General features: G+C 37.1%; 1 protein-coding gene across 2 annotated transcripts in view; it reads left to right on the top strand.

Moving 5' to 3' along the window:
* Positions 1-218: 218 nt before the first annotated feature.
* LOC150081848 (zinc finger protein Noc-like) overlaps positions 219-16,187 on the top strand; it is a 100,073-nt gene continuing 84,104 nt past the window's right edge. Inside the window, exons 1-2 of one of the 2 annotated variants that reach the window (XM_090378938.1) lie at positions 219-432; positions 11,299-11,370. In XM_090378938.1, the coding sequence (XP_090235064.1) occupies positions 373-432; positions 11,299-11,370 (132 nt within the window). In that variant the 5' untranslated portion in view covers positions 219-372. The remainder of the gene's footprint in view (positions 433-11,298; positions 11,371-16,187) is intronic. The other variant, XM_090378940.1, reaches the window with a different exon arrangement.

The following is a 16,187-nucleotide window of genomic DNA, read 5'->3' on the forward strand; positions in this document are numbered from 1 at the left end:
CTGCTTCCATCTCCGATTGGTCATTGCAGACAAGTGCTGAGAAGACGTATTTTCTGTAGTAATTAATAGTTTCCATGTTATCCCATGTACTATTGGCCTAAGATCCACACTCGAGAGAAAAAAAAAGTCGACGCTTATTCGCTAAAAGCCATGTGACGTCATTCCACGTCACAACGTTCTGTGTGTAAACATAGTACCGCACATTCTTCCCGAAGCTTTCAAGGAGTGTAGAGGCTTGGTATGTGCTTGTGCGTGTTGGCGATTGTACGCGCATGACTACGGTTGTACATGGCCGTGTGGAAAGCGGAATTCCGAAGGATTATTTAGTAGCAAGGTGTGGATTACTCTTTGCCACAGGACTGGAACCGGAACATGCTGACTTCCAACAACCAGTACCTCCGACCGGAATACCTGTCTCCGCTGCCCACAACGGTGAGTTGAGCGATACTTCATAACTCTCACGCAGGTGTACTTACCTGTAGATGCGAGGAGCGGTTTCAGTATGAGCTTAAATCGGTGTTGTTATCTAAGCTACTCAAACAATTTAAACTTATTTCGTGGTTTGGGTAAGGAGTGGGAAGTGTACCTTTTAAAACTATATTACTTTAATAAAGTTTTAAAAGCTATAAACTATAATACTTTAAAAATTTGTGTTCTGTGATCATTGCGATACGTATTTTATATCTTTTAAACAGTCCGTTACGTCCTAGTCGGATATAACCAGATCACAACATATAATTTATAATCAACTTCCTTTTTATTCTCTCCAGTTAAGTGCGACTTTTATTTAGTAGAACATTGTTCCTGCTTGCGTTCTTTTTTTTTTTTTTTTTTCCTCCCTTTTCGATTATTGCACGTTGATTGCTTTAAGTTCCTTAGCATCATTTAAATGAAAAATAGTACATAAATAAAACTTGATGTAACTTGTCGCGTTAGAAGACAGTAGATAGTCGATTATAGAACTGGGGACTGACTAGTTCAAGTAATCTATTTTTCAGATAACTGACTTATTCAAATGAAAACTTACTCCTTATTTTGATTTACATGTCCGAAGTTGGCGATTTCCCTGTTCCATGTTCATTCATCAAACTGGTATCGGTAAAACACATTTCTTAGCGCCTTACTTTAGCTAAAGTAAAATACAGTACATGGCATTTTCTAAGACTGAAGGGAACAACTATTTTCCGCAATAGTAACTGCATTATTTCTAAGACTGAAGATAACAACTATTTTGCTATTGTAAGCACGAGAGCTTACAATAGCAAAAGTTCATATTTTGCCATTGTAAGCAAAAGTTCACATTTTCACCACTAGTACACCAAGAAATTCTGTTAGAAGGTTGCTCGTACGTCCTCGCTGGTGGCTTTTACAAGCATGACAGTACAATATATATAATACAAAACGAGATGATCTTGGAGGGGACTTTTATCTCGCTAAGTCGTCCTCGTGGGTGAGCCTAAGGTTTTCGCTGAAACAGAGAATTGCAAAAATCAACAAACTTTCTTACAAAATAAATAAATTACACTATAACAGCACCAACTGCAACACGAATCGCTGTGCAGTATTTCAAAACAGTTACGTTATTAACCTTAATTAAAATATAATAAACACTTCACATTTGAATTTTGGTCCAGATATTATTAAACCACTGACTAGCCTTCTCAGTAAACAAATATTCTGTGATAGCCACATACTCGTATGATTAGAGGAGTTTACAAGATAGAACCTACAGGCAAGGACGGATTTAAATTTTCTGTTTATACTCTGGGTCGGCCATATAGGATCGGAACAGTTTACAGGTTAGAGAGAATAAGAGAATCACTGTATTTAGTAGTCACTAGAGTTAGAAGAAACACGGTGAACTGAAACACGTGTACACTTGACCACTCGGCTACGTCAAGGTGCAGTGGCACAACTGCTCCAGGGTCCGAGACAGCGGGAGACCTGAAACAATGCAATTACTATTATTCCAGGGCCTGGACTTCCTAAATCCGGTACTGGCTTCTGAATATATGCCTCTTTCCTTTTAACCTACTCAAACAAAATCAAACAAAAAGGTAATGACCGTAAAACCGAGCGTATTTGACTTCAAAGTATTCAGACTTTTTCTCTCCTTTAATCGAGTATTCTGTAACATGTAAAGTCTACCAGGAGTCTAATATGCGACCTCTAGTTCAATTTCTGTAGTTATTTTGCTGGTTTAATTTTACACTTAAAATGTGTTCCACTTCAGTGATCAAGAAATTCTTCATTTAAAAAAAAAGCACTATTAGAAAATGCATAATTCAAAAGCATTACAACCAGCAGTCAATGAGATCCTATACATTCCTGTTAAAAAGAAACCCAAAGCATCTCCTGATTGAGATGCTTTGGGTTTCCCATTCGAGTCGAAATGAGTCTCAATACACACGAGGAGCGATCTTATGACATTTTAATTATCTTTAGAAATGTGCAGTACTATTTTGAAGTAGCGAAACCTTTTCTGTAATCTGTAGGTTTACAGAAAAACAAGTTGAGGTATGCTTACAGAAGTCTAAACAAGTTGAGGTATTATGTGGAAACAACTGGAAATCCTGATGCAAGATTCCCCTGATACTCATCCTTCTAATATTTGTCTCTTCACACTAGTTCGCCCTCCAAGTCCGAAGAGGTACTGGTGTGAGCCCTTACGAATTTGAGATCTCTGGTCTGTACAGTATTGAATGGCTAAATGCGGTTTCGCTGATGATGCAACTATCGAATCTAAACCTCAGTAATAATCGAAATCCAAATGGGTCTAAAATACCCAATTTAAAACTCTTAAGGGAGGGGAAAGCGAAAGGTCAAACACTATATCAATAATTGATTTTAATTATGCGATATAGTGTTTTCAATGACAGTAATAAGTTTATTACTATCATTTTCCCTAATTATCACTGAAGAAATCGCACAATTTAACGTTTTATTTTGCAGCCAGAATAGTGTCAAAACATTATTTTAATATGATCCCAGTGAAGGAATTATAGTTTGCGTATATTCGGCGTTTTATTTAACAAAAATTATTCTGATTTTCTCAAAAAACTGAAGAAACTATATTAAATCGGAACGCTCACAGCGTATGGAGTAAAATAAAATGTCCATTAGAAATAAAATAAAAATAAAAATAAATTTTGTGTTTATACACCGTCACAGTTCACAAGATAGAGAGAATACAAGAAACAGCACCATATGTATAATACTGGCAATCTTTCGATTATTTAATAACTGCTTTACTGGTAGAATACTGTGATAAGCATTTAGACGAAAATAGAGCCTACTAAATTTACGATGTCAGTAGCACCTTTTCCATTAAATCCTACACCCGCCTTCCAGAACTGAATTCAAAAATTTACTACACTGCTAATATATTTGCTGCATTAAGCACAAAACATTGACTAAATATCTCTCTCTCTCTCTCTCTCTGGATTCCTGAATGACAACCTTATAGTTCTACTGCACGGAGTATCAGTCACAGATAGCAATGACATTTTTTTTTTTTTAAATTGTTGTTTGTGGGTGGTCATAGCCAACCTATGGCAACTCCGCCGTGTTATATGTGCTAGTATCGCACTTATAAATGCCAATTAGCGTAGTGGTATACCTGTCCCGTTGTATGATGTTAGGTAATGTTGTGTTGAGTGACTGATCATTTAGTCAGGAAGTCAGTCGCAGAGTCAGCAAGATCTCATCCTACTATCTTCAACAGCAGAAGTCAGCAAGTCAGTGATAGAGATCAGATGCATGTCTTCATCTTGATAAACGGCAATACAGACCACCACTTACTCCAGGCACCTAATACTGCTATAAATATATGAACTTATTTGGTCCCACTTGGTAAATCCTCGTTAATCATGATAGCCATGAAGCCGTACCGTAATACTTAATTTTATTTTGGCTTTTTACTGAAATTCACATATTGTAACTGTATAACTACAAAATAAAGAGTACGCGTAGTACACATTAAATAAACAAAGAATGCCAAGCCAACGACAGATGAGACTTCAATAAATAGACTTTTCGACTATAACTTAATTAGGGATATATTTGTTTAAGAAGTTATTCTAAGTACAAATTGTGTTTTCTGAAAATTTTCAGAGTCGCCTCGGTACTGCACTACATGGTGCAATACTCCATCAGGAGTAATACAATATGTAGTGCAGTACCGAGACACCTCATTTGTGAAGTTGGAAAATTTTCGTTATGGGAAACGTTTGCTACGAATGAACAGAACAATATAGAAAATTACAAGCAAATTAAATATCTTTATTTGTTTATTTGTAACGGTATCGATCTTGCATAGGGAGCGATTTCTATTTTCACAACTAGTTGGCTCGGTATTGCACTTCTGAAGTTTCGAGGCCTATAACATACCTGCGGGACTGCTAACGGATTTGGAAATGCACCGGTTTAATAGTTTATACGCTTCTGCAGCAATTATTAATCGGCGGATCATTCGCAATTCCCTTCCCCTCTCATCGGGTGAGTGGTCAATTCGTATTATAATAAAGTAAAACCCAAGAAGTGGTCTCAAATGAAGAAAAACAAAAGTGATTTTTATGACCAGTAATGGCAGTTGTGAATTTTTGTTTGGTCAAGAAGGAATCGGATGTATAAGGTTCAGAAACACTTCTGTACTGTATCAGTTCACATTATGCACTTTGCCAGTGATGAGACAGCAAACAGAGCCAGTGATATTTCTGTGGCAGTAAGGATTTGCACAAGCCACCCGTTTCGAAAAGAGGTCAAGTTCGAATCTCGTTAATGACTTAAGTACTTATGAGGCTTTCGAACCGGAATGAATCAGCTGGTCTCATGCGGAGGTGTAGGGGTTTCTCTGAGATTTTCCTGGAGTTGTTTAATCAATCAAACAGACAAACTAACCTTAAAGTTTACGGCCACTGTGCAGTTACACTAAAATCTCATGGACCAAATTGTCTTAAAACTAACTCAAACCACCAAACCGAGGTGCCATTTAACAGAACAAGTCTTTCTTAGACATGACAATTTATGCTTAGGTATCCATGTATAAGACATCCTGTGATATCTGCGGGTGGGTTAGTTTTAAAATAAGCATCTTATTTTATTTATTTCTTTTTTTACTTTTACTGAGTTGCATTAGTTGTTTAATTAATGCGATATTTGAAGCAATGAGTGCTCGAATTAGGACGAACGTCGTTCCTGTTAAACAGATCAAGCATTCTGGTTAAATTTTCAAAAAAAAAAAAAAAAAAACTTCCTAAATTATTGAGGTGGTCATTATCGATCTCCGAAAGTCAGCATCAATCAAAACGCATGTATGATCCTTGCACGTATTGGATAAACTTTTGAAATAAAAAAATAAGTACTGTATATATATTTAAATATTAAGTTTTTTTGTTTCCAAATATTAAGCTTTCCAATTCGAGCACTGTTTGTTTCAAATATCGCATTAGTTTAACTATTTTGACGGTTAATGAGAAACTTAGTGATCAACGCGTTGGCTTCTTCCAGGGGCGTATTCAGGGGTGGACAGAGAGGGCATATGCCCCCTTAACCAAAATTTTGAAATTAAAGAAAAAGAACGCAGGAAGCGTTCTAAAAAAACTCAAAACCCTGGTCACCATGTCCCCCCCACCCACTTACGATGATACCTAGACCTGGTCGCCATGCCCCTCCTTACGATGATACTTGGATACGTCACTGGCTACTTCTGTCGAAGGAGCAGCCAACATACAAAATATAAGCATAAGCACATTGCTCACGGGTACAGTTACACCTTGCGTTTAGCTGTTATCCGTCAACTTCACTACCGTGAAAGCGTGCTGAAAAACATGTCTTTAAACTCACAATATCGATTATATACAGTATATTTTTTTAATTTTTTGATGTTTTCACATCACAAAAATTTTTTTTTTTTTGGCAGCATCTACTAAATTTCGGATTGTATTAAAACCAATTTGTCACGATTTTGCGACGCGGAAAAAGACGTCATTTGAAGCATTCCGCATAATCATTTATGGAAATGACGTTCTTCCAGATATGACGTTTAGGACTACACACCCTAGGGAGGATTTGACTGATCTATACAAGGCTCTAGATGATCAGTAAAATGAACGAGAGAGAATATTATCATTGGTGAGTGAGATAAGAATAAGAGTGCACTAATATGAAATGTTAGGAAAGAACAGTAGATGAAATTTGATGAATTTACATTAGTGCAGTGTGTTGTGGAACTTGGGCTAAGTTGCCTGCAGAGATGGTAAGGGGGAAGAGGTTGGTAAAATTCAAAGACGAATTGGATAGGCACGTTTTGACGATGGGAAAGTTATTTTTGATGTGAAAACATCTTTGGTGGCACCTACTAAATTTCGGACTGTAGCAAAATCGTGTAGTATCACGATTTTGCGACGCGGAAATGACGTCACTCAGCATCGTCATTGACAGAAAGTATTCAAAGTATAAAATACTTTGAATATTTTGACAGAAATTATGTGAATGATGTCCTTCCGGATATGACGTACCAAATCAAGTTAGTGTGCAGCGTCATTATCCGATAATTTGCAGCAGACATGACGTGTTTGACGTCATTCTCGGAAATGACGTACAAAATAAAAGTTAGTGAGTTAGCGTCATTAGATGATTTCATTGGCACTCAGAATCAAGGACATTGTAGGTTTACCGAGCTGTCTAATTATAGCGAATAGATGGCGCTTACGTTGAACCCAGTAGTAGGTCGAGTTTGGAATTGTCCTTAGGAAGGCCAAATTATTTTCGATACAGCTGTTAATGTATTTTGTGGATTAAATTTGCTCGCTTCAGTATCTTTACCTATGTATTTGAAAGCCATCGTCAAAGAGTCTCTCGTTCTCAATCTCATTATCTTTATTGCTCCGTAAAGGAAATGATATGGAATAACACTGCGTCGGTTATTATTATCTTTCTATACATTAAAATAATTTTCCTCTTAATGATATTTATTCAGCAAATGGGAGAAGAGGGATGCGGGTTACATTGTACAGTAACGCGTAAAAAATACTAAAATACGCAACAGAAGCTTATTTTACTGTGGTAATACAAGCTTCTCTTTAAGCGTGGTGACGCGCTATGTTTATCTAACACGACCACGCGGTACCATTCTTGATTTCAATATGTAACGTATTTATTTAGACAAACTAAATGAAACAAGGCATAATATTTTAAGATTCTATATCTATATAATATCGGAGTAGACACACCATAGACAACTAAAGAAAAACTACGATCGTGGCGTGAAAGGCACCCACTGATGAAAAGCCAACTAGCTTTGAAAAGGTCCGTCTGGGTGGTGGCGCCTGTAGAATAAATAAAAATAGTCTTCTCTATACTGATATTATATACTCTTATCTATACTGATATTATATAGATATCGTAACGTATTTATGTATTCATAGCTGAGGAAGAGCCTTTAATTTCCGATAATTTTTTAGGTTCTTAAAATTCTTTCTCTTTTTTTTACTTCTCATTCGTTTCTTATTCTTACTTTTTTTCTTCTATTAGTCTCGGCACCTTGTGTTTTATTCACATTCTGATTCCATCTATATATATATATATTAGTATTAAAATAAGTAGGAGTAGGGAGTGGAGCGTAATTGTAGCGAAAAGGAAGATAACATTAATTACGGATCAGGGACACTACATAAGCAGACGTGTCCTGCAGCCATTATATATATATATATATATATATATATATATATATATATATATATACTTTTTTTTTTAATGTTATGAAGAAGATATTTTGTTGTATACACAAGAAGTGAAATCGACGAAATGGATAAGAAGTGTAGCGATATATGGTAGAATGAAGTGACCGGATAAGATATGAAAAAGACACGATAGTTTGCTAAAAATTAAAATAAGATATGAAAAAGAGGCCCAATTAATAAGACTACATTGCAGTGTTTTTCACAATTTTAGTGTCTTCGTCAGAGGTCATCCACCGAAATTACAAGCAAGCAAGAACATTGCCGTCTTTCTCATAATTTCGGTGGATGACCTCTGACGGAGACACTGAAATTGTGAAAAACACTGCAATTTAGTCTTATTTTGGTCTCTTTTTCATATCTTATTTTAATTTTTTGCCAACTATCAGTCTCTTTTTCATATCTTACTTGGTCACTTCATCCTACCATATATCGCTACATTTCGTTGATTCCCTTCTCGTGTATACCGTTGATTCAACAGGATTAAACAAAATATCTTCTTCATAACATTTAAATATATATATACTGTATATTAGTGGCTGCTGAGGGCTGCGTTTAACCCCCTCCTAATCTTTTACTAGGTATCGAGACAAAGCTCTCTACTTTAAAAAGTTATAATTAGAGAAACTAGGAAATGTTTCTTGATGGAACCACTCTTCATTGCAAAAATAACATTCAGTTAAATCAGAGCAATGAATTCACCAACTTAAGATTTAGGTAGCTGGGGGTTGGTGCACATAAATACACAAAAATATATTCTATTGCTCTAAAATATATGTTTCAAAATATATTCTATTTTTCAAAAACAAAGCGGCATAAGTAAAAACGGGTACTTGAATTGGCGCATTATACAGTATTTCTGACTGGTCAGTGATATACTGGTCAGACTATTAAAAACACTATAATTGCCTACCTAAGAGCATGTCCTCCTCTTCCCTCAAAGTTTAAGCCATGGACTTAAACTTTGAGGGAAGCCATGGACTTAAACTTTGAGGGAAGCCATGGACTTAAACTTTGAACGGCCTTATGCCGTTCTACATAAGATACTATAGTATCTTATGTAGAACGGCACTTGAATGAAAGTTCAAAGCCATGGATGTCTAAGTACGTGCCTAAGCAAGTACCGGCGCCACATTACACGACGAGGCCTCTGAACGTTGCAGGCGGTATGTTGTACCATGTCGCCAGGATTACGTCTCGTAGATGTGCGACTGCCCGTGGTGGAGGAACAAAACCCCAGATCTGTCGAGATGTGGGTTCATAATCGTCGAATTCGAAGCCTAAGGCAGTACCTGGAAGTCACATTTTGTGCTCGGCGAATCACTCTCGAACAATACCGGCAACATTGCAGGGTGCATTTTCCTGATGGAACACATACCGTAGGGGAGGCTAGTCACCATGAAGAGGTGTACGTGATCGAACACAATGGACAGGTGGTTTTTAGCATTCAGAATGTGATCTAGGTGTGTGGGTACTCCAAGAGATTTCCTGGAAAACATCTCCCATACAAAAAACACTTGCCATCTTCTTGTTTCAGTTGGACTAGGACATCGGAGTGTTTCCTTTCTGCAGTTTATCTCTGTATCCTCCATCTACCGAGAAGACGGCAGAGCAGGAAACGTAATTTATCGGAAAAGGCAAAATTTCCAGTCGTCAATAGTTCAGATGCAAACTGTTGGCGATGGGTGGCCGTAAGCATAGGTACCTTGACCGGCGCCTACTCAGGATGTCCATATGAAGGAGGGTTCGTTGGATCTTGGAAACACTGCTGATCATCTCCTGGTTAAAGTTCATAGTAAGCTGTTCAACCGTTTTCCGTCTATTGGCTCGCACAGGCCTGGACATCCTACGTTCACCACGGCTTTCGACGAGGCGCGGCGACCTTGAAGCCCTGGAGTGACTGCGCCACCTCTCACCCTCCCCCACCACCTCTCTCCCTTCCTCGAGAATTCCAATCTTGGAATTAGTCTGGTTTTCTGACTAAATATGAAGATATAAGATACACGACTTTTTTCTATGTGGGGTTCATTAGAGTTTTTTTTTTTTTTTTATTAATTGTCACATTATTGTTGGACTGATGAAGAATTTTGAAGATACTCAAAAACGTTTGGTAGTTTTATTTAGTAAGGCTATTTAAAGTTAGTTTAGTACTGTTTCTATGAAAAGTACGCCCAATATCTCTGGCAACGTCTAACTTAACCTTAAAAAAATAACTAATAGTAAAAACCTGGATTATTTATAAGTAGAATACTATATAATATATAAGGATTCTTTCTCACATTGTAGGTTATATGTCATGACTTTTAAAGAACATGAAAAGAAGTAATTTCTGACTAAAAAGTTAACATTTTTGATGAAACTAACAAATATTAACCACAATGCAAACTAAGATCACAGTCTTAGCTTAAATATAATGGTTTATTCTATATGCTCTATCAAGTATTTATTCTGAATCATAAGAAAAATACTATCTGTGTTGAAAGAAATCCAGTAACTTAATCATAACAAATATAATAATTATATTTGTAATAATTATAACAATACATGTATTGTTAATTTTCTGACTTTAATAGAATTTTATACTTTCGTTGTGCAATTTTTGTTGTTTTGGCCAAATTTACAATATTTCATTTTGAATTTTAAAATTGTGAATAAGATAGCATGAAAACCGTTTTGCACAACGTGTACATGCCATACAAAATGAAAGAATTTCTGCATTTCTAAGTATCTCGTAAATGAAAAAAGAAGAAATATTGGTCTTCTGGAATTTAATATGCGATGTTTAAAGCCAGACTAAAATGACGAAAGGGAACAGCATTAGCAACAGATTTAAGATTTCTAAAATTAATTAAAAATTGATAATCGTATATATTTTCAAAGGCTTCAACTGGTCTACTGGATTTTTTTCCCAGTACATTATGTTTAGAGAATATGTTACTAAACTAAACGTCACTTTACCTTCTCTATATTCAATTTAGCCATTTTGATTTTCAGTCAAGAATCACATTAAAATTAAATATTTTTTTTTACAAAAGGTATGTATAATTCAAAGAACAGCCAGAAACGATTATCGTGCCCAGTAAAACCGCATGCGCGCAAAACAAACATAAGAATTCTAAAAATAAAAAATACATTAATCAGATAAAATAAAACTATAGCAATACGAGTTAACAACGCTTTTAAGTCATAATTAGGGATTTAGCAATAGCTATTTTTAAATGTTTATATGATGATTTCAGAATACGAAGAAGATATTAATATATCGCTTAAAGCGATATATTAATATGCGAATATTTCTATTTCTAGCAGGGCGATATAGAACTTCTAGTTTAAAAGGAAACGTTAAGTGGGAGGGCTCAATAAATAATTCGTTAGAGAAAATCCCTGAAGGCGAATATTAAAATCCTTACGATATCGTTAAAGCATGCAAAAGGCAATATTTAATGAATATAATATATAAGAACCTTGTTTTAATTTGGTAAATGGGAGAGAAAAATACTGCTATAAACAGAGTTACTGAATAGTTTTTGCCTTTAAGACAGCATTTTTCACCCTGTAGGAAAAACACGGTTCGGATCGACGAAGTTCACAGTGGATCCATTTAACGAGTGCATACAACCACATGGATAAGGTGAGTGGAAAAAAAAGTGTTTGTGACTATTCGCTTACAAATCTCGAACAACTATACAGATTTTGAATGTATGAAATAATGTCTGTGGGTAATGTCCGTTATAATTTATTTTTCAAAAACTGCGTCAAATTGAAGTGAAAAAAAAAAAAAAAAAATCACAGAAAACGAAGTAGTTTGCTTCAACGCGAGAATAATGATTTACCAAAAACATATTTTAATCTCTTAAAATGAACAACATTTTAAGAAACTGCATATTACTAGATTTTTCGTTTTCCCCTTCCTCCCCTTTCCTAGTGGTTGTAGATTGTCGCATAATATCGTGTGCTATAGTTAAGTACAAACCCATTATGAGATAGGGAGGCAAAGGTGTAACTAGGGTTGATGGCGCCAAGGGTAAATAAAAAAATAGTGCCCCTTGAAAACTGTTCTTTAATTAAAATTCTGGCTGAATTTTTGGATTTTTTAACGATAAAAATGGCGCCCAGGGCACGTGTTCCACCTGCCTCACCCTAGTTACGCTACTGTAGGAAGGCACTAGCAATTTAAGTCCTTCGATATACCCACAGTTGCAGACAGAAAAAACGAGTTTTCAGAGCCGTGATGTGACTAATATAATAAAATAAAATAAAATATAATAAAATAAAAAATAATAAAATATAATAAAATAATATAATAAAATAAAATATAATAAAATAATAAAATAAAATAAAATAAAATAAAATAAAAAATTAGATTCCAAAACCACAATGCATTATAATATATTGGAGAAATTTATTATTTATTATACAGTAATGTTTTCAGTGAGTTTTTTGAGATTTTTTATGGGCTTACAAAAATTTTTCCGATCTACAAACATTGATAATACTGATTATTTTATCGTATTTTACAATAAAAAAAAATAAATATAGGTACTTCGTGCGACCACCTTTTATCATACCTGGAAGATTAGAGGGAGACCCGATTCATGAATATAGTGAACGATTATCTCTAAAAGATTCCTTTTTAATCTGGGATGTTTCTGACCTTCTCACCTACTGTGTTCCCATTACTTGACAAGCAGTACGGCTGGATTTATTACAGTTAGTAGGCCATTTTAAATTATTATGCTGTTGCAAATAATTTTTACGAGTCATACTTGTATTGAGTATTAGTAATGTAACCCCCCCCCCCATTTTAACTGATTAGAATAAGTTTTCTTCTCCAGTCCCTACCGACTCTGTGACACAGTCGACCGCAATATTACAGTCTGTTTTGAGTAAAACGCGTTTTGTTGCTTGTGGATTTTTGTGCTTATTTCTTCGATTGATTAAGGTATTTTCTTTTTTTTTTTTTTTTTTCTTCTCTATCAAGCGATCTAATCCACATTTTTTATGTACTGTATAATCAGGAGAATTCTTTATTCTTGTTAAAAATGCGCTTACTATTGGAGAAGTACAGTACAGATTCTCCGGAACTTCTTAACCATGAGAAAAAAAAAAAAAAAAAATATATATATATATATATACTGTATATACGTAGTTTCGTTTGCTATAATGCTCCAGGTATTTGGGTGTCGAGTTTGTTGTTCGGCGGCGTCACAGATTTATTTTAAAATTTTTCTACCGCTGGATGGCGGCACATATTTTTTAACAAAATTGTTTATTTTGTTAATACGTCTTCAATTTCGATCCCTTTGCTCTGATGGCAGAGCAAAGGGATCGAAAATCTTAATTTAAGAAAAGGAGAAAGTAAAAGAATGTCAGCAGCGCCCCTAGCAACGTGCACGCTGTCGGTTCTCTAGGATGTCATGTGTGTCTATAATTTCAGATGCGCTGCTAGGCAGTCTGTGACGTCGCAGGGTGCTGAACGTCCTATAAACGCAGTTTAGTCACGTGATGTATAGTTCGAACAACTTTCCTGTGCACTTTGTCCCGGACCTAGACTGCTCGACAAAATTAACAGAACGAAATGTTTTCATGAATATTTTATTGTGAACAGTCTCGCTGAAGGCGAATATTTGATATAATAGGCAACCTGGAATGCAAATTCCAAGTAGCCAATAAAAATCGATCTCTCAACGCTATGCAAATTATTTATACTTATGAAAAACACGGGTTGCGATCATCTCACTTCATTCCTTTTTTTTTTTTTTTTTTTTTTTGGCTTGCTCAGTAGGATAGCCACATCTCAGGTCATCGTCGTTTAGATAATTCTCTGAGATGGTGGGCCGTTGGACGAACTGAAGCAGTTTCCGGAGAGAGGAACCATTACAAGATGAGCTGGCCAAGGTCGCCCCAGGGCTAAGTCAACCAGAACACACCGCTATCTGGCTCTAACAGCAGGACGGAATCCTACGATGTCACCAACGATGTCCTGTCACCAACCGTCTCTTGAGGTTGCTGCGGCCAGAGGTGAAAACATTTCCAACCAGACTGTGTTAAGAAGGCTCAATTTAAGTGAACTCTACGCAAGGAACCAGCCCTATTAACCGCAAATCATCGCAGAGTTCGTCGAAACAGGTGCCATGAACATGTTTTTTTTTTTTTTTTTTTTTTGTTAGTTATTGGCGCATCAGCTTCTGTGGCCATAATGCACCTCCCAAAGTTTTTGCATTTTACTCTGATCCAAGCCCGAAGCGGGATTCGAACCCGCGACCTTTGGGTTGCCAGGCAGGCACTTTACCAACCTGGCTAGCCCGGTCGGCCCATGAACATGTGACTTGGAGCCCAGAGAAATGGGGTACAATTCTGTTCTCTGATGTCCCGTTTTAAAGTACAAACAGATTCTAGACGTTATTTCATCTGGAGACAACGAGGAATGCGATACCATCCCTACAACATCAGAGGAAATAACACTTACGGTGGAGGCGGTGTTCTCGTGTGAAGCATAATAATGATGAACGGCCTTACCCCTCTTCATGTTTTTGACAGAGGTACCGTAACTGCACAGAGGTACCGACAGGGAGGACTGGCCATAACACTTACAGGGAAAACTCCGGTGGGCCGGAGAACGGAGTACGATGGAGGCCGGCATAATTTTCAATATTACACTCTGAGCTCCGATACATTCTATTTGTTTGTTCCCCGGTTAAGACGTTTTGATACAGTCCTCCTCTGGGTATCAATCTATTATTTTTAGGCCATCCGAATAATTAAATTCATCTGCCGTGCTGTGTGTCTTATATCTGTTAATTGTTCTATGGTCGTTTTGTTTGTTTTGCTGGACGAAAAACCCCAGTTTCTGGGGGGAAAATCTATGCTATCTACGCCTGAGACGACTAACTCAGTCACGGAGTGAAAAACCCATTAAAGTTCCTAGCGTCATCGACGGGATTCGAACCCAGGTCTTTTCCACCCGGTGTGGGGAGGACGGTGACGCTACCACTGTGCTACTACCCGCGCGACTGCCTCTGGGTACCCAGAACAGATCCTAAATCTGGGCCAACCGCACCCCAATTTTTAGGGGTGAGGTTGGGCCAGATTTTCTTTTCATGCACGACAACGCACATAGACTAGCAACCCAAAGGTCGCGGGTTCGAATCCCGCCTCGGGCTTGGATCAGAGTACTGCAAAAACCTTGGGAGGTGCATTATGGCCACAGAAGCCGATGCGCCAACAACTACCAAAAAAAAAAAAAAAAAACGCACATAGAGATCAAGTGATGGAGGAATATCTTGAAACTGAAGATGTACGTAAGTCATAGGTTTGGCGGCACCAGGAACGTTTGTTCAACTCCGCCGTTAAAATCTGTAGCGTTCATACAGGACACTGTGCATTTATAATTTTGAAGAGGCAAAACCAAAACGCCTCCACAGCAACTCATCCTGTCCGCGAGAAAAAAAGGTAAAGTGCAGCCATTATCAACCCACTGCAGGATGGAAGCCTCCTCAACAATTCATGGTGAGGGAAATGGACCATAATCTGTCACGCTGGTCTAGTGCGGGTTGGCAGATCGACCGTATTCAGCAGTCAGGGGCTTGAACCCCGGTCTACTCAAAGAGCGTGTGCTACTGCACTCCCGCTCCTGACCACTTGGCTACGGGGGGGGCCTCAACAAATAGTCCTGTTGGTCCTCAGAAGACAGATATCCTGTACCCAGGAGGAGGAGGAGGAAAAAAACTGAAGATATCCAACGAATACCGTGGACAGCACAATTATGAGAGTTAAATCCGATCGAACATGTGTGGGACGATCTTGGGCGTCGCATTGCACGCCGACAGCCAACTCCTTGGTAACTTAATGAGTTAAGGGCAGCGCTGGTGGAAGATGGGGATTTGTTGCCAAAGAATTTTAGAGACACCTTTACATCGAGCATGGTTCATCGCTGTCAGGCCTGTTTAGCCGTTTGAGGGGATCATACACAGTACTGATGATATGTGACCAAATTTTCGAGCATCGTGTATCGACTTCTGTAATGTGACCTTTTTGGTAATTCTTATACAATCCCTATAAATGTCCTTTATACCTGTCCGAAGTTTCACGCTGTCTCCTCATTTCAATATTATTCCATGTTACATCAGTACCAAATTTTGTTCCTCTTCATAGCAAGCTCCACGTTTTCTATGTGTTCTGTTAATTTTGTCGAGTAGCGTAATAACAATCAAATTTCACATGGCATTCATTACATGCAAATTCCCCAGTTTTCACAATAATATGATTTACCATTGTTTACACCCGAACCATTTGACATTAAAAATGTTTTTATTGGCGTTATTCCAAAAATTTTGTAACGAAAAACGGTCATGCGAAAAGCGTTACGAAAATTTATTCCAGTTTAATTTACTTCTACTGGACCAAATTTAATGAAATTTTGCACGGAGCTTCATCTTAGCTCTATAC

This window comes from Mastigoproctus giganteus, chromosome 8 (assembly GCF_048544385.1).
Source record: "Mastigoproctus giganteus isolate SK-2022 chromosome 8, ASM4854438v1, whole genome shotgun sequence".
NCBI lineage: Eukaryota > Metazoa > Arthropoda > Arachnida > Uropygi > Thelyphonidae > Mastigoproctus > Mastigoproctus giganteus.